This window comes from Peromyscus maniculatus, chromosome 7 (genome assembly GCF_049852395.1).
Source record: "Peromyscus maniculatus bairdii isolate BWxNUB_F1_BW_parent chromosome 7, HU_Pman_BW_mat_3.1, whole genome shotgun sequence".
NCBI classification, from domain to species: Eukaryota; Metazoa; Chordata; class Mammalia; order Rodentia; family Cricetidae; genus Peromyscus; species Peromyscus maniculatus.
The window spans coordinates 111,966,284-111,993,033 of record NC_134858.1 but is presented as its reverse complement, the minus strand read 5'-3'; the positions used below and the strand labels follow the sequence as shown (position 1 = coordinate 111,993,033).

General features: G+C 44.2%; 1 protein-coding gene across 15 annotated transcripts in view; it reads left to right on the top strand.

Annotated features, from left to right (window-relative positions):
- Cnot10 (CCR4-NOT transcription complex subunit 10) overlaps positions 1–26,750 on the top strand; it is a 59,462-nt gene that overhangs the window by 13,983 nt on the left and 18,729 nt on the right. For 9 of the 15 annotated variants that reach the window (XM_042281888.2, XM_042281889.2, XM_076577288.1 and 6 more), the window contains exons 2-12: positions 1,186–1,280; positions 2,036–2,197; positions 4,410–4,560; positions 7,822–7,964; positions 8,940–9,026; positions 9,726–9,809; positions 13,862–13,979; positions 17,876–18,025; positions 19,543–19,745; positions 23,425–23,546; positions 24,904–25,080. In XM_042281888.2, the coding sequence (XP_042137822.2) occupies positions 1,186–1,280; positions 2,036–2,197; positions 4,410–4,560; positions 7,822–7,964; positions 8,940–9,026; positions 9,726–9,809; positions 13,862–13,979; positions 17,876–18,025; positions 19,543–19,745; positions 23,425–23,546; positions 24,904–25,080 (1,492 nt within the window). The remainder of the gene's footprint in view (positions 1–1,185; positions 1,281–2,035; positions 2,198–4,409; positions 4,561–7,821; positions 7,965–8,939; positions 9,027–9,725; positions 9,810–13,861; positions 13,980–17,875; positions 18,026–19,542; positions 19,746–23,424; positions 23,547–24,903; positions 25,081–26,750) is intronic. The other 6 variants (XM_076577286.1, XM_076577287.1, XM_042281886.2 and 3 more) reach the window with 3 other exon arrangements.

The following is a 26,750-nucleotide window of genomic DNA, read 5'->3' as shown; positions in this document are numbered from 1 at the left end:
TCTCTGGGAGCAGCTTAGTCCAATCAGTGTTAGTGGGTTCTGTCTCAGGGAGCAGTTGTTCCCAATTGGTGCAGGGTGGCCTTATGGCTCCAGTGGTTGTTGGGTTCGCAGGGGCTGGGTTTTTATTTTGGTGAGGGAGCAGGGAAAGGAAGCTGTCTGGTCCCTAGGGCTCTGATGGCTGGGATTTAGGGGCTAGAGACCTGGTCTGCTGGACCAGAGATGGGGCCTTACCTGTTCCCAGTCTGTGTAGGGTGGGCTTATGATTCTGGTGATCTGGTTCAGTGGCTGGGCGGCTCCTTCTCTTGTGTTCTCAGATCTCTTTTTGCTCACTCATCATCTCCTCAGCTGATCTTGTTTCCCCAGACTGCAGACTATAGGATTCTGAATCCTCTCCCGAATAGAACTCAGCTGAGCAGGTTGATCAGGGCATTCTCACCAGCACCTCCAAGTTGTTGGGTTTCGAAGGATCGGCAGCTTGGCCCTGGTTGGCCTCGGGCAGAATGTTCATGTTCATTCTGGTCGCGGCCCACGGAGACGGCTCCTTCCCTGGGTGCTGGGATTAAGGTGTCCCTGCTCCAAACTCTTATTCTCCATGTTCTCACCAACTCCCCCCTGCTTCATTTCTTGTGTGTGTGGACATGTGATGAGCTGTTGAACCCATGTGGTAGTCAGGATAATTTAGTTCTCTCCATCCTTTAAGTTTGAGGTTTAGACTCGGGTTGTCAGGCTTGCGGGTGTAGCTGGAGAGTTTTCTCTCTGGGTCCCACCAAGCCCGGGAAGTCCGACAGCCCACTTATAAAATAAACACACAGACGCTTATATTATTTAAACTGTTTGGCCTAATGGCTCAGGCTTCTAGCTATCTAGTTCTTACATCTTAAATTAATCCATTTCTATAAATCTATACCTTGCCACGTGGCTCGTGCCTTACCGGCATCTTCACGTGCTGCTTGTCATGGCGGCGGCTGGCAATGTCTCCCTCTGCCTTCCTGTTCTCTCAGTTCTCCTCTCTGTTAGTCCTGCCCATACTTCCTGCCTGGCCACTGACCAATCAGTGTTTTTTTTTATTGACCAATCAGAGCAACATACAGACCATCCCACAGCATACGGGCAAACAGTATTTTCTCTTGCTGAGTCCTCTTGCCAGCCCCAACTTCCATTTCTAAAGAAACTTTGTATTTGCAGATCAGGGCGCTGAGAAACATGAAGGGACAGGCCAGTCGTCTGGGGTCACCGACCAGGAGAAGGAGCTGTCCACCAGCGCTTTCCAGGCCTTCGCAGTAAGAAATGGTTTCTCTCTTCAAAACACATTTGAATTTTATAAATTCTATTCTGTCATAATTCAGGAATTTAGGGAGAAGTAGGTTTCATTTCATGTAAACATGGTGAAAAGATTGGAAGTACTTCGAGCCACCCCCGGATTTTTGTTTTCACAAACGTGTTTTAACTCCAGTGTTGTTTGAGTCTTTTACATTTGGGTTGGTAAATGTGTGGGTCAGTCTTTCCCTTCCCCCACTTTGTTCATTTCTTGTCTTGAATGTACTTTAAAGTGGAACACCAAGTATTTGTTGTCAGAATTACGTTTCTGACATTAAACAATATGAAAAAAACCTTATGATATGCATGTACATACATTGGAAATATACATTAGACAGAAGGATTTGATTTGCATTCCAAGTATATTTACTAGGATCTGACCTTTGGACTAGTTATATTCCCTTTCTTGGCTAGCCTCTCTTATCCGTACCCCGCCAGCAATATGTGCACATTACCTATCATGTCTGCATGTGTGTGTTATGGCTCTACCTGCTGACGTGAGAGTTTGAGTCTTAGAAAACATGACAGACACAGTGGTCACTGACATGCCTATCCGTGCTCTACCTAGAGCTTTCACTTAGAATACTAAGGGACTCCCACTTTAAAACGTAAGTAAGAGGAGGGAAACAGATTTGGAAAGAAAAACTATATTGTTCTTAAAGCTGATATGGAATTTTGTGTATATATATGTGTGGTTTTGTTTGTCTTTTCTTTTTAGTCTGGAAATTATGATGCCTGTCTGCAACACCTTGCCTGTCTCCAAGATATAAACAAAGATGATTACAAAATAATTTTGAATACAGCAGTAGCTGAATTTTTTAAAAATAATCAAACAACAACAGATAATTTGAGGCAAACACTTAACCAGCTGAAGAATCAGGTGATAAATGAATTTAATTGTAAAAATTTGTTGTGTTAATTTGTGAAATACAAATAGTTAAGGAAAATAAATGTGATTGATTGTCTGATATTAAAGACTTAATTTCTATTTCTCTGAATCCTTTGTTGCTATTAGTTTTGTTTGATTTAATTATTGTTCCAGTCCCAACACTGGAGAGGCATTGATCAGCCAGCCGAGCCTATTTAGTAAGCCCAAGGCCAGTGAGAAACCCTGTCTCCAGAAAAAGATGGAGAGCAATAGAGGAAGATACGTTATGTCAGCCTCTAGCTTTCACAGGAGCTTCACACACAGGAACACACAACAGAAATTTGAAAATAAGCTAAACTAATACTCCGAAAGAGTTGCCTCTCTTTGGAAATGGAGTTTTGTCTGTTTTAGACACCTTTTCATATGAAGATAGTGGCTGGGAAAGTAGAGAAGAGCTCCCTTGAGCTGCTGGTCAGCCAGGCTCCCCACAGTATGACCTCCCTGCCACATCAGGCTCAACCATCTCGGTGACTGAGTCTGGTTATGAACCACTGTGTTCTGTGAGACTTTAGGTTCCATGCCGTCAGCCATACCAAGGCTGTTACATCCATGTAGACTAAACCACTGCGTGGTTTGGGGAAATGTCAATCAGAATTAATCTTATAATGTTATATGATAATTTGTTTTCATTTTTATGATGGCAAAGAAATGTTAGTTTTAATGTGGCTAGAATTTTAGTTCTGTGTGTTAATAATAATTCGAGACTTGTTGTGAAATGTAAAGAGATTCAGGCAGCCTGGCTTACAAAATGAGTTCTAGGCCAAGCCAGGGCTACAGGAGACCCTGTCTTAAAACAAGTAAGCCAGGTATGTGCATGCCTTTAACCCCAGCACTCAGGAGGCAGTACTCTTGAGGACAGCTGAGGCCATAGAGTGAGACCCTGTTCCAAACACACGGAAAAGCAATGATAATAAAATACAAACCTAATCTATAGTCCCTACACTTGTTAAAATGAGGCAGGAGGATTACTGTGTGTTTGGGGTCCTCCTGGGCTATAGAATGAGACACATCTTAGAACTCTTATTCTAAAAAACGGAAAGATGGGCTGGCTAAGCGTTCAGAGCACTCGCCGCTCTTGCAGACGGCCCCACACCCACATGGTGGCTCACAACATCTGTTCTTTTACTGTGGGACTAAACCCTTAAATATATTCTCCTGGTCTTGGACAACATAATTAAGATTCTGATTTCCTTTATTTATAAGATGAATTTCTGCATTCTCAATATATATCTTTGGCTGGTTTGGAACATGCTATATAAGTCAGACTCAAAATGTTTTGTTTAACAGAATTATTTCATCTGTAATTTCTAGTATTTGGAACTAATTAAAACCTGAAGGTACTGGGTTGAAGAGATGGCTCAGAGGTTAAGAGCACTGGCTGTTCTTCCAAAGGTCCTGAGTTCAATTCCCAGCAACCACATGGTGGCTCAAAACCATCTGTAATGAGACCTGGTGCCCTCTTCTGGCCTACAGGCAGAACACTGTATACATAATAAATAAATAAATCTTTAAAAAAAAAAAAAAAAAAAAGACCTGAAGGTATTTGGGCTGGAGAGATGGCTCAGTGGTTAAGAGTGCTTTCTGCTCTTCCAGAGGACCTGAGTTTAATTCTCAGCAACCACATAGTAGTTCACAACCATCTTAATAGGACCTGATGCCCTCTTCTGGCATGCAGGTATATATGCAGAGCACTCATACATAAAATATAAGTAAATTAAAAAAAAAAATTTTTTTTTATTAAAAGAACCTGACAAGACTATTTTTTGTTGTTTCCTATTTTGTTTTTTGAGACAGGGTTTCTCTGTGTAGCCCTGGCTATCCTGGAACTTGCTCTGTAGACCAGGCTGGCCTTGAACTCAGAGATCTGCCTGTCCCAGCCTCCCAGTGTTGGGATTAGGGGTGTGTGCCACCAGCCTGGTGAAGGTACTATTAAAATATAGGAAAATAAGAAGATGTGTTGGAGCTGGGCATGGTAGCACATATCTGCATTCACAGCTATTTAAAAGATTAGCCTGGAACTCACTGTATTGCCTTGGCTGACCTTGAACTCCGCTTTGTAAGTGCTAAGATCATAGGGGTGTGCCTCACATCCAGCTGAAGTCTTTCACTTGCAGTTTGTTTTCTTACTGTTGTTAGAGCACATTCTGCCTGGATTGTTTTGTAGGTTCACTCAGCTGTTGAAGAAATGGATGGATTAGATGATGTTGAAAACAGCATGTTGTATTATAATCAAGCAGTCATTCTTTATCATCTGCGGCAGTATACAGAGGCCATATCTGTTGGTGAAAAACTTTATCAATTCATAGAACCTTTTGGTATGTTATGGGGTGAGCCAGAAATCTCATCCTCTCTTACGTGGAAAATTCTCTAGTGTTTTTATCTAGATGACCGAAATTAGATCTGTATGTCAGCATTTAAAGGGACTAGCTGGGTCAGTAGAATGCTTGCCTTGCAAATGTAAGGACCTGAGTTCAATGCCTAGAATGCACATAAAAGCAGCGAGCATGGTAGTATATGCTTGTAATACAGTGCTAGGGAAGCAGATACAGGTGGATCCCGTGAGTTTGCTGGCTAGATGGCCTGGCCTGCTTAACGTCCTCTAAGCTATTGAGATACCTGTCTCAGAAAACTAGAGTCGAGCTGGAGACATGGCCTAGTAGTTAAGAGCATTGGCTGTTCTCCTAGGACAAGTTCAATTCCCAGCACCCACATAGCTGCTCATAGTCATCTGTCACTCTCAGAAGATCTGATGCCCTCTTCTGGCCTCCTCAGGCATCAGGCATGCATGCACACGGTGCACAGACATACATGCAGGTAAAACAACTGACATGAACAGTCACCAAGGAACAACCTCACAGATTCCTTTGTCTTCCACACACATGTACACACATTCACCTGCATACCTGAGCACATACATATATAATGACCAAAAATAAAGCTGTTTCAACCTTTTTAAATTTTATTTTTAGACTAGATAAAACTTCTATGACATTTAGAGAAGTCCAGTTTCCTTTAGCACTCCTTCTCACCTGAGTTTTAAAGGTGCCCCACATGCTGTCACATGCCTGTAATCCTAGCATCCGGTGAACCAGTTGTTCAGGGTCATACTCTGACACATACTGGGTTTGAGGCCAGCCTGGGTTTCATGAGATCCTATCAAAAAGGAAGGAAGGTGGGAAGAGGGAGAGAAAAGGAATGAACTATTGGATAGTAGAAAGATGTTTGTCTTTTCTTTGCTATTAAATACTCCCTTAATGACCTGGAGCCCTTTTTTCCTTAATGTACATAAAAAAGATTGGGAGGGTTGGAGAGATGGCTCAGTGTTTTGGAGTACTTGCTGCTCTCGTAGGGAATCTGCTTTTGTTCCTAGCCCTACATTTTTGGCCTTAGCGTGCACCAGGCATACACATATATACACACAGGCAAAACACTTATGTGCATAAAGTAAACATTTTTAAAAGACCATTTTGGAATATTAGAGGACAGGGTAGTATTTTATTTCTCTGTTGCCCTGTTGAAGTTTCTGCATGCAGAGAGAGCTAACATGGGTTTGTGTTTGCATTCTGATGCTGACTTAAGAGCTGGGAAAGGCGGGGGCCGAGGGACAGGAAGGAGCCAGCGAATGAACAATGGGCTGGTGTGTGGTTAGAGAGCACCAATGCTCTCCAGTCCACAAGGAGTCTCCTCTCTCTGTTAGATCAGTCCGTTAAGGAGACCTCCAAACACCGGGGGTCTCCTGCTGGTCAGCACGTGGTGGAGTGTGGTTATGCCTGTGGCGCTTGGGAAGAGGATATGTAGGGGCCTTTGACAGGTTGTTGAGCAGTTGGTAACTGACTCCATTTTGAGTCCACCTGTCTCTTTCAGTTCTGACAGCTTGGTGACTGGTAGGCTGGCCAGGAGAGAGGCAGTGGTAGGGATGTGTGACAGGGACGAAGTCCCTCCATGAAGCTACATGTTAGAATTGATCCCCACTGTGTGCTAGAAAGCATTGGCAGTGCTTTTCTGAACTCTGCCAACAGTTCACAAAATGCTGTTAATCTCTACTGTGGCTAAGAAAATATAAAATTCAGTGTAAGTCATTTGGATTGATTTAGTTTTGTGAGAATTACTGTGGTTACTTTAAATTTTCTATTTAAAAGTTTTTGTTTATATTTTAAGTATTTTTTAAAATTATATGTGTTGGGGGTGCCTCTGGGGGAGGGGTGTGCACATGGATACAGATTCCTGGAAGTCGGGTGTTGGGTCTCCTTGTCGAGTTACAGGCAGTTGTAAGCTGCCTGATGTGGGTACTAGGAACTTGGTCCTCTAGAAGAGCAGCAAGCTTTCTTAACCTTTGAGCTACCTCTCTAGCCCCTTACTTTATTTTTGAGACAGGATCTCACTGTGTAGCCCTGGCTGTCCTGGAACTTGCTATGTGGACCAGCCTGGCCTGGAACTCACAGATCTACCTGCCTCTCCTGAGTGCTGGGATGAAAGGTGTGCACCACCATGTGCAGTTCAGTTCCTGCTTTGTACTAGTTGGGTTTTGTTTGTTTGGTTTTGGTTTTATTCTGAGCAGTTTTGGGTTCATAGCAAAATAGAGAGGAAAAATACCATTATTTCCTATTGCCCTCCTCATCAACATTCATAACTCCCCATAATAGCTGCCCCTCACTGGTAAGGATCAGTGTGCTGTGGGTGAGCCACACTGACACATCACAGTCCCACAGCTTACATTAGGATTTACTCCTGGTGTACATTCTGTAGATCTGGACAAAGTGCCTCCCCACTGGGGTATTCTCCAGAGGACAGTCACTGCCCTAAAATAAATGATGTTTCCTGGCTGTTTTCTCTCCTCTCCCCCACACACTTAGCTTTCTGCCATCTTTATAGTTGTACTTCTAGAGTATCCATCCAAGGTGGAGCTCTTCATATAGCACATTTATTGAGTATACAGACAGATGGCTTTGGAGTGTGGGGGTATTACAGTGAGCTAAACAGAGGAAACTGTTACCCTTATCACTCTTACTGGAGAAGGTGTAACACAGACTTATAAGGTAGTTGAATGCAGTGGAGTAGTGCTAAAATCAGGTAAGAGGGTAGAGACTGATGAAATAGAGACTTTTAGATGCAGTAATCAAGCCAAGCCTCTGACCCTCCATGCATACTCTGGTACACATGTGCCTGGAGAAATGCACATACACACAAACACATGTACGTACGCATGCACACATGCATGCACAGTCACACTAAAATAAATACAAATTGGAAGTTAAGTGATAAGCAGAAGTCACTGTGTATTCGTAAGTAATAAAGCAAGTGCTGGAATTGAGGCTTCTTACCACTGTGTGGCTGGCTTTATAAAGACTGTACAAAGAATGCTCGGTCACTGACTCCCTGAAAGAGGCCTGGAGCCCCCGATAGAACAATGGCAGTTCTGGGATGGCATGCTGCTTTCTTTGATGGCTTTAGTGACATCCTTTGTTGGAGTGAAGATGTGCTTTGTTTTGCAGAGCTGTGTCCTGTTTAAGAGTAAGCAGAGGTGTATGCTCAGCCTTGGATTATAACGTTTCCTGTTTGTGTGTTTGTTTTGCCAGAAGAAAAGTTTGCCCAAGCAGTGTGCTTTCTGCTTGTAGACTTGTATATATTAACCCACCAAGCTGAGAAAGCTCTGCATCTTCTTGCTGTCCTAGAAAAAATGATTTCACAGGGCAGCAGCAACAAAAACGGGAAGAACGAGGTGAGTTCCCAGGCGTCAGACCAAAGCTTAAAAAGTGTGACTGACCCATGTCTGTCGTGTGAGATAGTGTCCTAGCAGCTTTATGGAGGTGTGAGTCACAGAAACTGTACTATCTGTCCAACCTTGTAAACTGCCTTTTAAAAACTTCATTTACTAACATCTGCATAGTTTACATTTTTCAACCCCAACAAGTGTATTAAGAGATTGCAGCCAAATGCTCTTAGCATTCTCCCTAAACTTTGTGTTGCATTAATATTTCATTTTCATATTTGATACTTGCATTTGGTGAAGTGGATCTTAGTTTGGTAGACGTGTATATGTGTGGTAGGTTCTAGTCTGACAGTAGGAATACTGCAGTCCTTGTCTTCGGGACCCTCTGCAGGGAAGGGATGGATGGAGTACAGTGAGATCATGGGTAGGAGGGAGGAAAATTAGAGAAGTCTCCAGGAATTGAGTGTCTGATTGGAATATTCAGTCTGATAGTCAGAGAGGGAGGGCTGGAGTAAGGAACTGTCGTGGGGAGAAAGCAGCACAAAGGGGCTGAGTCCCCGTGGTACTCACATGGGCAGTGTCTCAGACGTGTGGGGAGCTGCCAGGGTGAGCTCACCAGAGTGCAAGTGGGTCAGAGCATAAGGAAGGTGGGAGACAAGAGTGTTTCCTTGGGAAGCTGGGGGTCAGTGGTGCTGGCAGTGCTTGTAGCAGAGAAGAAGGGGGTTAGAAGAGAAAGGCGTGAGAAGTCTTGGGTTTAGAGAGCTATAGTCTGAGTGGCACCCATGATTTAAAAGTGGATCCATGGTTATGCTCATCTGTGAGTCTCCTGTTAGGAATGCCACACTGGCCCTCAGTCCCTGGGAGTGGACTCTGCAGCAGGTTCGATTTGAAAATGGCCTCTGGGCACTTGACTTGAGCACTTTGTACTTAGCTCACTTGGAAATCAGTTATGATGATAACTCTTTGATTGACTTTGTTGTACAGACTGGCAATAATAGCAACAAAGATGGATCTAATCCTAAGGCTGAGAGTGGAGCTCTAATAGAGGCTGCAAAATCCAAGATACACCAGGTAGTGTATATTCAAAGGGTGGGCGTGCACTGAGCAGTGTGAGAGGCGCACAGACACTCCAGGTAGTGTATATTCAAAGGGTGGGTGGGTAGGTGTGCACTGAGCAGTGTGAGAGGCGCACAGACACTCCAGGTAGTGTATATTCAAAGGGTGGGTGGGTGGGTGTGCACTGAGCAGTGTGAGAGGCGCACAGACACTCCAGGTAGTGTATATTCAAAGGGTGGGTGGGTAGGTGTGCACTGAGCAGTGTGAGAGGCGCACAAACACTGATTCAAGGCAGTATGTTTCTCAGGTTGGAAGGCTTCTACTTTAGAAGTACAGTTTTCTCTCTAAATACATTTTGCTTGAGATACATACACTATAACTTCTTTAAGTTACTGTATAGAACTTTGAAGTAACCTAGAATGTATGGTAAGTCAATATATGGAATTTTAAAATTGTGCAGATAAGATAAATTATGCAGATTTGGATTTGTAGGTTTTTTGCTCAGGAGTAGAATGATTGCCTACAACGCATGACACCTTAGATCCTGTCCCCAGCACCACAAAACCAGAAATGGAAACAAATATTTAATTTAAAGGTTGCATTTGCATGTAACTGGCATTTGACTACGTTGTAAGCAGATGAGGTGTCCTGCACTGGGAAGCAGAACTTGAGCATGTGTAAATGACCCATCCCTCTTACATTCCTCCTTGACAGTACAAAGTCAGAGCATATATCCAAATGAAGTCCCTGAAGGCATGCAAACGGGAAATCAAGTCTGTCATGAACACAGCTGGAAATGTAAGTTCCTGGACTTTCCTCATGGTTGTCAGTTTCTGGCTTTCGTAGTTAGACTTCGAGGATTTGTCAGTTTTCAATGAGGGGGTGGCTTAGTGGTAAAGCACATGGCTGAAACACAAGTTCTGAGGGGGAACAGGAAGATTCTGGGCTTGCTGGCTTCCAGCCTGCCACTGAAAACACAGTTCAGGTTTGAGGAGAGCCTGTCTCAACAGAACAGGGAGAAAGGGTAGGACACCTGCCCTCTTGTGGCCTCTTCACATGGGCTCATGCACCTACACACATACAAATAGATAAATAAATCTTGTTTTTAAAAATTGGTGGTGGTAGCACACACCTTTAATTCCAGCACAGAGAAACTCTGTCTTGAAGGGGAAAACAAAAAACACCTAAATAAATAAAATGAATTGATGTTTCTTGTGCAGTTTACTGCTTATACCCGAGGCCATGAATATTTGGCTTGGAAGTGCCTATGCCTAGAATAATCCCTGAGACTATGATTTCTTAGTGACCAGAAGACCTCTGGGTCAACAGAAGGCTGAGCAGAGAGAGAAAGAACTAGGCCATCAAAGGAGAGAATGTTTGTGAGCTAGTGAGTAAATGCTGGGATGGAGATTTTCAAAGTACAGTGTCCAGACCTCTGTGTGTGTTTGTACTCTAAATCAGTACTCTCGGGAGGCCCCTTAGCATGAAAATTTAGTGAAAGTGATCTGAAATCCAAAACAAGAATTTTGGAATAGAAAGATTAATGCCTACAAACAAAACTTTCTGTTTGAGCATTCTTTCTTTCATACAATAACAATTTCCTTTGATACTTTGGAGAATAGCTGGTTACTGGGTATTAGGTGAAAGGTAAATTGAATCCTAAGAAATGAAAAAGGTTGGGGATAGCTCATTGGAAGAGCATTGGCTAGCATGCAGTCCTTTGTAGTTGGTTTTTTCACTGTTTGTTCTTTGGGGGCCTGCCACCCAGCTCCCAAATAAATATGTGGAGACTTATTCTTACTTATGAACACTCAGCCTTTGCTTGGCTTGTTTCTAGCCAGCTTTTCTAACTTAAATTATCCCATTTCTCTTTACCTACATTTTGCCTCTGGACTTTTTACCTCTCTTTATTCTATATGTCTTTCTTTCCTTCTTACTTCAAGGCTGGCTGGGTGGCTGGGCCCTGGTGTCCTCTTCTCCTTTTTTTGCTCCTCCTCCTTCTCCCAAACCTAGATTTCTGCTCCTATTTATTCTCTCTGCCTGGCAACCCTGCCTACCCCTCTCTCCTGCCTAACTATGGCCGTTCAGCTCTTTCTTAGACCAATCAGGTGTTTTAGGCAGGCAAAGTAAACAGCTTTATAGATTTAACAAATGCAACATAAAAGGATGAACACATCTTTGCATCATTAAACAAATATTTCACAGCATAAACAAATGTAACGTATCTTTAATATTCCACAACAGTCCTCTCTTGGTTTAGTCGTAAGTTCAGAAGAGCAGGCACACACACACACACACACACACACACACACACACACACACACAGGATACTGTTCTATCACTTTAGAAGTGAAGGCAGGAGGATCAGGATTTCAGGGCCAGCTTGGGCCACAGTGAGACCATCTTAAAAACGGGGGGGGGGGGGGGGGGGGGGGGAGGGCTAGAGAGTTGGGAATTTAGCTCAGTGGTAGAACGCTTGCCTAGCAAGCACAAGCCCTGGGTTCATCCTCAGCTCCAAAAAAAAAAAAAAAAAAAAACAAGAGCTAGAGAGATGACTCAGCAGTTAAGATCACTCACTGCTCTTGCAACATGAGTTTGGTTCCCAGCACCCACATCAGGCAGATCACAGTTGCCTGTAACTCCAGATCCAGGGGATCTGAAGCCCTTTTCTGACCTCAAAGAGTACTGTACTCTAGTGCACAAACTACCACTCACATAGACATGTAATAATTAAAAATGAAATCTTGAAGTGACAATAACAAAAAAGATATCCCTCCATAGTACATACATAAATAAAAAACCTGGGTGTTGTGGCTCAGAGTTACAGTACCAACGCTTGGGTAGAGGATCAGAAGTTCAAGGTCATCCTTGGTTAGATAGCAAGTTGAAGACCAGCTATAATCCCAGCTCCAGGGGACCTGGCACTCTGTTCTGGTTTCTGTAGGCATCCATACTCAGTATGTCTGTCCCCACCCCAGACTCCCTTCATACATCAATTTTAAAAAGTAACTTGTCGGGCTGGAGAGATGGCTCAGAGGTTAAGAACACTGACTGCTCTTCCAGAGGTCCTGAGTTCAATTCCCAGCAACCACATGGTGGCTCACAACCATCTGTAATGAGATCTGGTACCATCTTCTGGCCTGCAGACATACATGCAGGCAGAACATTGTATACATAATAAATAAATAAATAAATCTTTAAAAAAAAAAAAGTAACTTGTCTTTGTCTTAGTCAGGGTTCTATTGCTGTGAAGAGACACCATGACTCAAGGCAACTTTTATAAAAGACAGCATTTAACTGGGGCCGGCTTACATTTTCAGAGGTTCAGTCCATTATCAACATGGTGGGGAGCATGGCAGACTGGCACTGGAGATTGTAGCTTAAAGTTCTGCATCGAATCCCCGGGCAGCAGGGAGAGAGACACTGGGCTGGCTCGAGCTTTTGAAACCTCAAAGCCACCCCCAGACACACTTCCTCAACAAGATTCCACCTCTTAATCCCTCTCAAGTAGTGACACTCCCTGATGACTAAGTGTTCAAATATATGAGCCTATGGGAGCTAATATTTTTCCCCCAAGACAGGATTTCTTTGTGTAGTACTAGATGTCCTAGAACTCACAGAGATATGCCTGCCTCTGCTTCTCTCCTCTCCCTCTGCCTGGGATTAAAGGCATGCCCCACCACTGTCCAGCTTTTGGGGGCCATTCTTATTCAAACCACCACAATCTTTTTTAAAATCAAAAAGAAATAAGGAAGATCACTCTCTAAGTTACCTTTCTACTGCTGTGAGGAGACAACATGACAAAGGCAACTTACGAGATGAATCCTTTAATTTGGGGGCTCATGGTTCCAGAAGGTTAGAGTCTGTGACCATCATGGCAGGGAACATGGCAGGCAAGCAGACATGGCACTGGAGCAGTAGCTGAGAGCTTACATCTGATCCACAAGCAGGAGGCGGAGAACTATCTGTGAAGGATAGGGGCTTTTGAAACCACAGAGCCTGGCTCCGGTGACACACCCCCTTCAACAAGGCCACACCTCCTAATCCTTTCCAAATGGTTCCACCAACTGGGGACCAAGGTTTCAAAGGTGTGAGTCTACAGGGGCCATTCTCATTCAGACCACCACAATCATCAATTTTGCAATAACCCTTAAAACAAAAGTCGAAGTTTGTGCTATAAAATTGACTTGCCATTAAGCCAGGCCCAGGGTTCTGTGCCTGTATCCCCAACTGCCTAAGAGGCCAACGCAGAAGATCACTTGAACACAGACCATGCTGGGCACAGGGAGACTGCAGTGAATGAAAACAGTCAGGTGATACTCTGAACTCTGTTCTTAGGCACATGTGTCATAATATTTGTAGGTGGACACTTCACAGGCTGTTCTCTGCAAGATCAGTCCTTCCTTCCTTCCTTCCTTCCTTCCTTCCTTCCTTCCTTCCTTCCTTCCTTCCTTCCTTCCTTCCTCCTCCTTCCCTCCCTCCCCTCCTTCCTCCTCCTTCCCTCCCTCCCCTCCTTCCCTCCCTCTTTTCCTTCCTTCTCTCCCTCCTCCTTCCCTCCCTCCCCTCCTTCCCTCCCTCTTTTCCTTCCTTGGACACCAGATGACCTGGGAATTGAACCCAGTTCCTCTGGAACATCAGTCAGTGCTCTTAACCACTGAGCCACCTCTCTCCTATAGGTTTTTAGTATTTTAAATAGCAAGGTCCATGAAGCATTGAGAGATTGTTTTCTGTGACTTGATTCAGCTGATTGATTTATGTCCTAAACACTTCCATGCACAGCAGTGTAGTCCCGATCATGCAAAAAAAGAACTGAAAACAAATTTTAAATTACTTTTATATTTCCTTTGCAGTCTGCACCCTCCCTGTTTCTTAAAAGCAATTTTGAGTACTTAAGGGGCAATTATCGGAAAGCAGTGAAGCTGTTAAATAGTTCAAACATTGCCGAGCATCCAGGCTTCATGAAAACAGGTAAGAGAAAACTGTAAAGTTTTTGTTTTTGGTTTTGGTTTTTCAAGACAAGGTTTCTCTGTGTAGCTTTGCACCTTTCCTGGAACTCTCTCTCTGTAGACCAGGCTGTCCTCGAACTCACAGAGATCCGCCTGTTTCTGCCTCCCGAGTGCTGGGATTAAAGGCGTGCGCCACCACCGCCCGGCGAAAACTGTAAAGTTTTAGTTGGTCTACTCCTTATTGCTTGGGGTCCCCGCACCTCCCCCCACACCAGTCTTTTTGAAGTAATTTTTGTTTGTTTTTAAGTGGAAATGTCCTAAGTCTCGTATGGTGACACACTAATCCCATCACTGGGTATACTGAAGCAGAGGAGTCTCCAATTTGAGGCCAGCCAGGCTGCCTTTTAAAGCTCTCTTAAAACAGGGTTTTCATATTTCTTCCCGCAAAAAAAAAAAAAAAAAAAAAAAAAATTGTTGAGATTTTGTCTTGTAATTTGTTTCCGCATTGAAAGAGGGCTCATAACCTTTCCTGTTCCTGGTCCATGTGTATGTGTTGGAATGCTTGTGCTCTTTGCTTTGGATCCTGTTCAGATGTATACATACTACATAGCTTCTACCTGCAGACGTGCTGGACCTTGCACCAGGTTGCTGTCCGAGTTCACTGGAGAGTGGAGAAAGGCAGTTCTGTACTCTGGGTTCCCCTTGGACATTCTTTTAAACACTCACCCCTAATCATCCTGGGTTTGTTTAGCTTTGTGTCTTGTAGCTCATGTACCCTGGCTGGACTTGCTTATTTAACTCGGTGTATCAAGGATGACCTTGTTTTGTTTTGTTTTTATCCTCCTACCTCTCCGTCTGCAGTGGCAGAAGTACGGGCGTGTGCCACTACACCTGTTAATGTGGTACTAGGGATTGAGGATATGCAAGGGCTTGTGAATGCTAGGGAGCACCCAACCTATTAAACCACATCCCTAGCCTGTTCTCCTGAATCCTGTTTCTAATGTTTTTTATTGTCATGGTATAAAATGACCTCTCAAATCACAAGTACACTCTTTGAAAACAGCAGAGGTCAAGAGCTGGACGTGAAGTGGGTGTTGAATCAAAGTTTTGTTTTGTTTTTTGTTTTTATCAAGACAGGGTTTCCCTGTGTATCCCTGGTCATCCTGGAAGTCGCTTTGTAGACCAGGTGGGCTTTGAATTCAGAGATTGGCCTAAGGTGTGTGTGTACCACCACCACCATGCAACTTCTAATGTTGAAATCTTTGTTCCCCTTATGTAAACTTTAGTTTTTGCTACTGATACAATATGCTTATTAAAGAATATTTGGAAGATAGAATCAAACTTTAATTGCCCATAATGTCATCCCTAGAGTCAGTCTGTTTAAGCATTTTAGTGTGCTTACTATTCTCTTTTGTATGGTTTTTCTTTGAGATAGGGCTTTGCTCTCCAGCCCTGGCCAGCCTTCCTCTTCCTATCTGTGGTCAGACCCAGAGTCTGATTCATGAAACTGAATTCCCAGTCCCCTTCTTTTCCTTTTAACACTGCCGCCTTGTTTAAAACTCAGAGCATAGCCAGATGGTGGTGACACACCAGGAGGCAGAGGCAGGCAGATCTACAAAGCGAGTTCCAGTAAGCCAGGGCTGTTACACAGAGAAACCCAGTCTTGAAAAACAAAAATAAATTAAAAAAAAAAATACTCAAAGCGTACACCCTTGGTATTTAGCAGTGAAGATCCTGTTACCAACTTGTCATAATCTGGCGTTTTGTGTTTTGAGTATAAAGCATGACATGCTAATTAGTACATTTTACTAATTGTAAATTAGTACATGTAATTAATTAAGTAAGTAAGTACATGTAACTAATTAGTACATGCTAACTAGTACAATTTTGTTTTGAGGCAGGGTCTCACTATGTAGCTCTGGTCAGCCTCACACTCAAGAGATCTGCCTAACTCTGGCTCCCTAGTACTGAGATTAAAGGCATGAGCCACCACAGCCGGTCTCACATGGACCAGGCTACCGTTGAAGTTGCTATGTAAGCAAGGATAACCTTGAACTCTGATGTCACTGCCTCTACCTCTCAGGTGCTAAGATACAGGCACGTGCTACTTCTCTGCCACCACAAAACTTTGGTCATGGGTGGAAGTGAAAGCTAAGTCTGGGTTATTTTCATTATACCGAAGTGAAAATCGATCCAGGTAAAGGATTAAAATGTAAAAATAGAATTGCAGAAGGAAACTGGTATGTATATTCTACTTTGTGGTGAAGAAGACTTGCTTGAACATTATCCAAAATCCTAGTGCCATAGAGTTTGGAGAGATAGCTAAGGAGTTTGACCACAAGAAGAAAAAAAAAAGGTTCAGTTTTTATGATTAAAAATACAAATGTACACATACATTACAAGATCAAGTCACAAAAAAAAAATGACAAATATTTATGGGCATGAGTATTTGAAACAGACAGAAGGCTTCTCTGACATACAAGTCAAGGGGCAACTGATAGACCAGATGAGATAATACATAAACTAAGAAATAATGCCCAGTTGGGTGTGGCAGATGACGCTTGTAATCCCTGCACTCAAGAGGATGAGGCAGAAGTATTTCCAAAGTTCAAAGCCAGCTTCAGCTACCTAGTGAGTTCTAGGCCACCAGGACCACAGTGTGAGACCCTCTCTCAAAATAATGAAAATAGTGCTGGAGTTGCAGTTCAGCTGGTAGAGTGCTCACCTATCATGCACAAAGCCCTGGGTTCATCTCTAGTACCACACAAACCATGTCTGTGATCCCTACACTTTAGCGGGTAGAGGCAAGAGAATTAGGTCATTCTCAACTGCATAGAGAGTTCAAGTGAGGCCAGCCTTTCTTTTTTTTTTTTTTTTTTTTTTTTTTTTTTGGTTTTTTCGAGACAGGGTTTCTCTGTGTAGCTTTGCGCCTTTCCTGGAGCTCACTTGGTAGCCCAGGCTGGCCTCGAACTCACAAAGATCCACCTGCCTCTGCCTCCCGAGTGCTGGGATTAAAGGCGTGCGCCACCACGCCCGGCAACTAGGCCAGCCTTTCTTACACAGGGTCCTATTTCAGGTGGTAAGTAGTATGATGGATGGATAGAGTAAATAAAGAGTGGAAACTTAAGCTTCAAATGAAACAGGGTTTGTATCCGCTGTATTCTCTTTTGGTTTGTTGTTTTGGTTTTTTGAGACCGGGTTTCTCTTTGTAGTCCTGGCTGTCCTGGAACTCCATTTGTAGACCACACTGGCCTCTGCCTCCCGAGTGCTGTCTTCTCTGTTCTTTTGCATACATTTTCCTTACTATTCTTCACTTAATATATTTTAGCTGTTTCCATGTGCTTGTATATGTTCAACTCAATACCTTGTACATGCTAAGCCAGTTCTACCATTGAGCTTACTCATGTTTAGATTGCTTCATTGTTTGCAGTTTGTACAGTATTTTACTGTGGATGTATAGCTTATATAGTAAGTTGTTTTTTTTTTTTTTTTTTCTTTTTTTGGTTTTTCGAGACAGGGTTTCTCTGTGTAGCTTTGCAACTTTCCTGGAGCTCACTTGGTAGCCCAGGCTGGCCTCGAACTCACAGAGATCCGCCTGGCTCTGCCTCCCAAGTGCTGGGATTAAAGGCATACTCCACCACTGCCCGGCTATAGTAAGTTTTTTATTTTTTGTCACTTGCTGGAAATAAGGTCAGAAAAAAAATATGCAAGGTTGTTTTAAAATAACATTATCTGCCAGAAAGTGTTTGCGCCACCCTCTCCAGTCCTCATCACTTACTCCATGTGTCATGAACTATCCTTCAGCAACCAAGTGACATTCCAAATAGGTTAGTTGGCTGACAGCAGCTAGGTCTGATTTTTATAGGAGGGACTGCAAAAACAAAATTCTGTGGATAAAGTGGTTTGTGTTGTTTTCAGGTGAATGCTTGAGGTGCATGTTCTGGAATAATCTTGGTTGCATCCATTTTGCCATGAGCAAGCACAATTTGGGGATCTTCTACTTTAAGAAGGCTCTGCAAGAAAATGACAATGTCTGTGCCCAGCTGAGTGCAGGTGGCACTGATCCAGGTAAGCAGCACTGGGAACCGAAGTGTCCTACTTGAGAAACACATGACTGAGATAGCAAGCATGGAGGAGGAGACCTGGGTGTAGGGGATATAGTCAGGGCTCAGGGGTGAGACAAGATGTCATAATAGAAGGAGTAGCAGTCGTCCCATCAAGGGTGCAGACAACGTGGACAGACTTGCCTCTGGAGACTTTTAGTGGTTATTGCCACTTGATAGTAGAAAGCTAAGAGAAATTTTGAATTACCAAAAAATGAGAACTGGGGAGATGGCTCAGCAGTTAACCAGAGGAGCAGACTGGAGCCAGAAACGACATCAGTGCTGTGTGCCCCTGGCAGCACACTGCACTTCCGGCCTTAGGAAGCAAAGGGGAGATCCTGGAGCAAGCTAGCTAGTGAGGCAGCTCTGTCAGCGAGCTTCCGTTTGATCAAAAGACTGCCAGCAAAAAGAAGAGTGACTGAGGGAGATTCTTGACCTCAAGCTTAGGCTTCCACACACACCTGGATACACAGGAAAACACACAGGCATGGGGGGGAAAGGAAAGACAAAAAAATTCAGTTACTTCAGTTTGTTTGGATTTGAATCAGTAATCCTACATGGTATGTCAATCAATTTTAATTAGTCATTAAGATTTCTTGACTGTCAGGCCAACATTATTGTGAATTGTTGGCAGAACTTCCCAAGTGATGGATTGGTGGCATCTGACAGCCTTAAAGCATTGCTGGTTTGTTATTTAACATTCAGATTATACGAATCCTTGATCACAAATGCTTAAAATCAAGCAATTTTCTAGTTTTTAAAATCATAAGCATGTATTTAATTGATGAAAAAATATATTCTGAGTTGGGCATGGTAACACATGCCTTTAATTCTAGCACTCAGGAGGCAGAGGCAAGCAAATCTCTTAATTCAAGGTCAGCCAGGGTTACCCAAAGAAACCCTGTCTTGAAAAAAAACAAGAAAGAAAGAAAGAAAGGAAGGAAGGAAGGAAGGAAGGAAGGAAGGAAGGAAGGAAGGAAGGAAGGAAGAAAGGAAGGAAGAAAAAGGAAGGAAGGAAGGAAGGAAGGAAGGAAGGAAGGAAGGAAGGAAGGAAGGAAGGGAAGGAAGAAAGAAAGAAAAAGAAAGAAAAGACTACATCCTAAATGGCATGGGTCATATTGTAGACTGTGAGTCACTGAAAACATGTGGCATATGGTAACAGAATGGCCACACAAGCTGAAGCAGGGCAAGGTGCGAGAGGCTGGGGAGCCAGTGACTGTCACTGACTGCTGCGCCTCCCTGAAGCAACGTGGACAGAAGAGCCAACCCAAGCTAGGCCGTCTCGGTTCCTGCTAGCACAGACATCTGACGTGACTGGCAGATACTTGTAGGGTTAAGCATGGAGAGACCACCTGGAGAGAGCCATTGATTACAGTTTCAAACTGTGGTTGTTGGTTCTGAACATACAAGTGTTTCCTTGGGAGAACAAATGCCTTCAGTGCAGCTAACTTTAATGATCTACTCTCCAATTTTTATTGCTAGGCAAAAAGTTTTCTGGAAGACCCATGTGTACATTGCTAACCAACAAAAGATATGAGCTGCTGTATAACTGTGGGATCCAGCTGCTGCACATCGGGAGGCCTCTGGCTGCCTTCGAGTGTCTGATTGAAGCTGTTCAGGTTTATCATGCAAATCCCCGTCTTTGGCTACGGCTGGCTGAATGCTGCATTGCTGCCAATAAAGGGGTGAGTGCTACTTGGGGTTGAACCTCTCTTTCTCCTCCAACGCTTTTACACAGAAGCTAGACATACCTGAGAGTCAAAGCCTCACTTCTCTCACCCTCCCTGAATTGACAGAGTCTTCTCCTAGCAGTTGGAGGTTGGATTTAGTTTCAAAACATCACTTGCTTAGCTCTGATTCTTGGCCAAGGGTGGATGCCAATGAGAAGACTCTGGGAACAACGATGGCTCCTGCTGGGCCCAGCCTGGGCCCTCTGCAAGGGTGAGGAGACTGTGGGCGAGGTTCTAGAGACAGCTGGTTCTGCTAGACAATGGACAGGGGTGCACTGAGCAGCATTCCCTCCAGTGGAGCACATGACAGTCATGTCCTCGCTGACACATCGGTCCAGTGTCTAAAAACAGGCTGCTCCGCATTGTTATCTCTAGATTGGTAGCAGCCTTCTGAATCGCTGGTTGAGAGAGGTCAGTGGAAAGTGGGGGAAATAAGAAATGCCAAGTTCCCCTCACCCCTCTTCCCATGTTCCCCAGGTGTGGGAAGGCTGCAGCAGTTGACTTCCTAAGGTCTTCCCTGGCAGGCCTGCCCACCATAGGTTATGTAGGATGATGAGGTTCATTACTGAGCATAAGTTTCTGAAAAGAAGGCAAAAGAACCAAGGGGTTTAAAAGAAGCATGTATGCTGCGCAGTTTTTGCATTCAATATTTCAGTATTGATGGCTTGAATACAGCAGAGAAGAGATTAATGATGCTCCTGAAAGGCTTTAATGTGCTTTGCCTTCCATGGCATGGGGGTGGGGGGAGTGTGTGTGTGTGTGTGTGTGTGTGTGTGTGTGTGTGTGTGTGTGTGAGAGAGAGAGAGAGAGAGAGAGAGAGAGAGAGAGAGAGAGAGAGAGAGAGAGAATGCATGAATGCATGCTTGTACACATACTGGTTCAAACTCAGAGCCTTGTGCATAGTAGGAATGTACTCTACCACTGAGCTTCTTTAGGGATTTTCATTTTTAAGATTTATTTTTATTTATGTGAGTGTTTAGCCTACATATATACTGTGCACCACATGTGTGTGCAATGCCCACAGAGGCCAGAAAGGAGCATTGGAGCCCCTGGAAATTGAGTGCCATGTGAATGCTGGAAACAGCCTGGGCCCTCAGCAAGAGCAGCAAGTGTTCTTAACCATTGAGCCATCTCTTCTTGTACTTTTGTTTTTTAAAAAGGACTTGAATGTCAGGTGGTGGTGGCACACACCTTTAATCCCAACACTCAGGAGGCAGAGGCAGGTGGATCTCTGTGAGTTAGAGGCCAGTCTGATCTACAGAGTGAGTTCCAGGACAGCCAGAAACCCTGTCTCAGGAAGGAAAAAAAGACTTCAGAGTAGGGACAGGAGATTTAGCAGTTCATGGTGAGATCATCCTGAGCTATTTAAAAACCTGACTCAAAAACAAAAGACAACTTTCTTATTTGAATCATTTTTAAATTAACTGATAAGTTCTAGACAGATTTATACCTGTTTTTTAAAAAAAAAAAAAAAACTTGTTAGAAGCCAGGCAGTGGTGGCACATTCTTTTAATTGCAGCATTTGGGAGGCAGAGGCAGGCAGATCTCTGAGTTCAAGGACAGACTGGTCTACAGAGTGAGTTCCAGGACAGCCCAGGGCTATGTAGAAAGACCCTGTCTCTAAGGAAACTTGTTAACTAGGCCTAGGGACTGGAGAGATGGTTCATCAATTAAGAGTACTTGCTGCATTTCCAGGGGGCCTGAATTGGATGCTCAGCATGCACACAAACTGCCAGTAATTCACGTTCTAGAATCTAGACTGGATCTAATGCTTTCCTCTAGTCTCCTTGGACACGGCACTCATGTGCATAAACCCCCACTGAAGCACACACAGATACACATAATTTAAAAATAAATGTAAATGAGTCTTTGGGAGTCACTTATCTTCTTAATCCTTTCGTGAACTTGATTATGAGGCCCTTTTGTGTTAACCAGAAGGAGAGAGTGATTACGGAAGTATTTGTGCTTAGAGAAAAGGCTCCAGGGCCAAGCTGAGTTCTGTGTTGGTGCTGGCTGGCTCCAGTGTGCTGCTGTAGAGGAGACTCAGGGTGTCTCCTGTGATAATGATGGTAATTAGTGAACTGGAAGGAGAGGGGTGTGTCACTGCTGCTACCAAGCTCCTGTGGTGAAGTGATTTATATCTGTAAGTTAAAGTGTTTGTTGGTTTTATGGATTAAGGCTTTAAATTGCCTAGAAGGCAAGAATTCTACCTGTGTGAACTCTATATGTAGCTTGTGAGATTGTTTCTGGTGACGTGATTACTACTTTAGAGGGAAAAGATGCTGGACAAAGTGGTACCTATATCTCAGCAGTTGGGAGGCAAGGACAAGGCGGGGCCATCGAAAAGCTAGCCTGGTCTACATAGCACGTCCCAGGGCTGCTAGGGCTGCATAGTGAGACCTTATATAACAGAAACACATGGGGCGGGACCGGAGTGGGGGACCCGGGGTACCTGGAGAGATGGCTCCAAAATGAAACGGTTGCCACAATAAACGTGAGGACTAGAGTTTGGCTTCCCAGCACCATGAAAAGGATGAGTACAATTCCAGAACTGGGAAGTCAGAGGTGAATCCCTAGCCGACTAGATCACTAGGCTTACAGCCAGCCCAGGTTCTGTTGAGAGACTCGGCCTCAGTAAATGAACAGGAGGTGAGCCAAGGACGGCTAGCTCCTCATGTTACCCTCGGGTTTCCAGAGTCACACACGGGCACACATGTGTAGCACGAATCTTAGTAGGTCTTATTAATAAAATCAAACCTGGAGCCGGGTATTGGGGTGAATGCTGGAAGATCAGAGAAGCAGAACAAGCCACAGCTACCTCTCCTTGCCAGTTCCTCAGGTGATCCTGTTTCCTCAGACTGGATGCCTCTCAGCTGAACTGTGTTGCTCAAAAGCCTAAAAGCTTAACCAGCCTAGTTCCTGGTCCTTACACCTTATATACCTTTCTGCTTTCTGCCATCACTTCCTGGGATTAAAGGCGTGAGTCACCATGCCTGACTGTTTCCAGTGTGGCCTTGAACTCACAGAGATCCAGGTGGATCTCTGCCTCTGGAATGCTAGGATTAAAGGCGTGTGTGCCACCATTATCTGGCCTCTATATCTAATGGCTGTTCTGTTCTCTGACCCCAGATAAGTTTATTAGGGTGCACAATATTTGGGGAACACAGTATCACCACACACATGCGTCACACATACAGATACACAGGAAGGGGAAATGCAGCCTCACACCATGGCTGTAGGAAGTTGAAGCCGTAGGATTGCAGGTTTGAGGCCAGCTTGAACTACATAACAACCCTGTATCCTAAACACACACATCCACATACTCAATAACTGGAAACTTTGGTGCTAGAGATGGACACTTGATTCTCTTGCAGAGAACCCAGGTTAGGTTCCTAGAGCCTAGGAACTAGACATGGTGGCACACAACAGCCTGTAGTTCAGGGAGTCTAGTGCCCTCTTCCAGCCTTTGCAGGCACCAGGCACACACATAGTGTACATACATACCAACAGGCAAGCACTTAGGTACATAAAATAAATACATTTATAAAACAGAATCATTGTAAATTAATTGATCATATTTTTTCATTTCTTATAGTTCCTTTAAATTTTATTTAAAATATTTTTTGTTTTGTAGACTTCTGAGCAAGAAACTAAAGGGCTTCCTACCAAAAAGGGAATTGTACAGTCTATTGTTGGTCAAGGATATCACCGTAAAATAGTTCTGGCATCACAGTCTATTCAGAACACCGTCTACAAGTAAGTATTTTGCCATTAGCCAGTGTGTCTCTGTAATAACCCTGTTCACACTGTGGTCTTAATGGGAAGTAGCCTGGGGTTTATTGGGTTTCACAGGAGGAATTACTTTGTGATGACTTTTTTTGCTGCATCGGTAAACAGACCCACAAACATAGGCCCATACTGAGTAAATCCACAGTGAGTTGATGTGTCTACTGCAATTATGATTTAGTGCATCTGTGGTGCTGAAACTGTCTACATCCTGAGAAAGCAGCCTCTTGATTGCTGTGAATCAGAACGTCCAGAAGAGGTTATTTGGTGTCTCCATTGTAGATCACACTGTTCCAGGACAATTGCCTACACTCCTCACCCTTGTCTGTGAGTCCCCAATCATGGAGTCAACCAGCCTCTGATTGAAAACATCCACAAGCAAAAAAATTATAACCGTATTGAACATATACTGTCTCAGTTCCTTTTTTGTTTTTGTGTTTTGAGATAGGGTTTCTTTGTGTTGCCCTGGATCTCACTCTGTAGACCAGGCTGGCCTCAAACTGAGAGATCCACCTGCCTCTGCCTCCCGAGTGCTGGGATTAAAGGTGTGAACCACTACTACCCGACTCCTTTTTTTTTTTTTTTTTTAGATTTATTTATTTTATGTGTCTGTGTTTTGTGGGCATTTATTTATGTGCACTACATGCATGCTTGGTTCCCATAGAGTTCAGAAGATAGCATTAAGTCCCCTGGAACTAGAGTTAGAGATGGTTGTGAGCCATCATGTGAGCAATAGGAATCAAACTATGTAAGAACAGCCAGTGCTCTTTTTTTGGTGTTTGGTTTCTCAGTGTAGCCCTGGCTGTCCTGCAACTCCCTGTGTAGACCAGGCCAGTCTCAGACTCACAGAGATCCTCCTGCCTCTGCCTCCCGAGTGCTGGGATTAAAGGCGCGTGCCACCACCGCCCCGGCCAGCCAATGCTCTTAACCACTGAGCTATGTCTTCGGCTCCCCACCCCCCTCTTTGCATTCTTACAGCACCTGTTCTGACCTTTATTCTCAGGCCTCGTCCATAATTCCTCTCTTGCATTAATATTGACAGTGCAAAGTACTTAAGTTTGTTTGCTGTGTGTATTTATAGTCCTTTGTGGGGGTCTTTTTTGGTGTTTTGAGACAGGGTTCCTCTGTGTAGCCCTGGCTGTCCTAGAACTCGCTCTGTAAACCAGGCTGGCCTCAAACTCAGAGATCTACCTGCCTTTGTCTCCCCAGTGTTGGGATTGAAGGTGTGCGCCACCACTGCCATAGAATAGTCAATGGTTCCTTATGGCAGCAGTGTCCGCTTTACTTTTCTGCTGTCTGTTCAGCTTATTTGTCCTGTTCTTTGAAGTGACGGGCAGTCGTCAGCCATTCCTGTAGCCAGTGTGGAGTTCGCAGCCATCTGTCTCAGAAATGCCTTGTTGCTCTTACCGGAAGAACAGCAAGACGCAAAGCAGGAAAATGGCTCCAAGAACAGCAGCCAGCTAGGAGGGAATCCCGAGAGCAGCGAGAGCAGCGAGACGTGCAGGTACCCTCCCCACTCACCCCTGTCTGGGTCTGTCTCCTGCTGTGGGAAACACTGGGACCAGAAGCAACTTGGGAAGTGTCGTACTGAGTACTCTGTTGCTGGGAAGAGACACCATGGCCACAGCAGCTCATATTTAATTGGGGCTGGCTTACAGTTTCAGAGGTTTAGTCCATTATTGTCATGGTGGCACGCAGGCAGACGTGGTATTGAAGAAAATGACTGACCCACAGTCAGCAGGAAGAGAGACACGGGGAATGCCTTGAGTTTTTGAACCCCCAAAACTCATCCCTAGTGACACACTTCCTCCAACAAGACCACACCTCCTGCTCCTTTAAAATAGCACCGCTCCCCATTGACGAAGCCTTCAGATATAGGAGTCTACGGCAGCCATCCTTCTCCTAACACCACGAGAAGGGAAGGGTTTGGTCTTGGTCATATCCATCTTTGAGAGAAGGCGGGAACTGAAGCAGAGGCCAAGGAAGTGAGGAGAGTGCTTCGAGACAAGATAGAAACGAACTTGGGGTGTGGGCTCTTTTATTTTTTAAAGAAGCAGCTTTGAAGCCAGAGCCAGGTATGATGCACACATCTGTATTCCAGTTCTGGGAGGCAGGAGGACAAGTTGGGTACCAGTCTGGGTTACATAACAAAACCCCGTGAAACTATAGGAAAGAAAAGAAATACCTGTAGGTTAACAGTGGGGGTATTCAAAAGTCTTGTGGGTATCAGAGACAGCATTTCATTTTTCACTTTTATTAACTATTAAGAGCCACGCTAGGCCAAGGTGGCACATGCCTTTAATCTCAGCACTTGGGAGGCAGAGGCAGGTGGATTTCTGTGAGTTCCTAGCAAGTCCTAGGACAGCCAGAGCTATATAATGAGGTATATAATGAGGTCCTGCCTCCTCCCAACAAAAGGGATCAAACGCGGTGTTTTCATTAGGTAAAGGTACTTGCTGCTAAGCCAGACAACCTGAGTTCAGTCCCCAGGAGCCACATGGTAGAAGGAAAGGACCGACTCTTCCACAAGTTATCCTCTGACTGCCATGTGTACACTGTGGCACGTGTGTGGCCACACGCATACAGATGCAAACATTTAAAAATATATAGATATTTTTTAAATGCCAGCTGGGCGTGGTGGCACATGCCTTTAGTCCACTCAGGAGGCAGAGACATTCGGATCTCTGTGAGTTAGAAGCCAGCCTGGTCTACAGAGTGAGTTCTAGGACAGCTAGGGCTATACAGAGAAACCCTGTCTCCAAGAAAAAGAAAAGAAAACCTACTTACTTTTTTTTTTTTAACTCTTTTCATTTCTGTTTTTATGTTGGTCTAGATCTATAGCCCAAGCTCAAGTCAGCTTCACATTTCCAGTGAGCCTTCTGCCTCAGCCTCCTGAGGGCTGGATGAGAGGTACCAGCCACCATGCCCTGTGGTCCTGTGTGTTACCTTAAACCCATGTCTCCATTCCAACACCTCCTTTCTTGATTATAATTTTTTAAGTATTTGTTACAGAAATTTTGAAACAAGGTCTCATATAGACCTGGCTGACTTACTGTGTAGCTGAGGGTGACCTTGAACTTCTGACCCTTAGACTGCTACCTCCCATATACTGGGATCAAGATACACACCATCATGCCTGGCTTATGCAATGCTGGGAATGGATCCCAGGGCTCC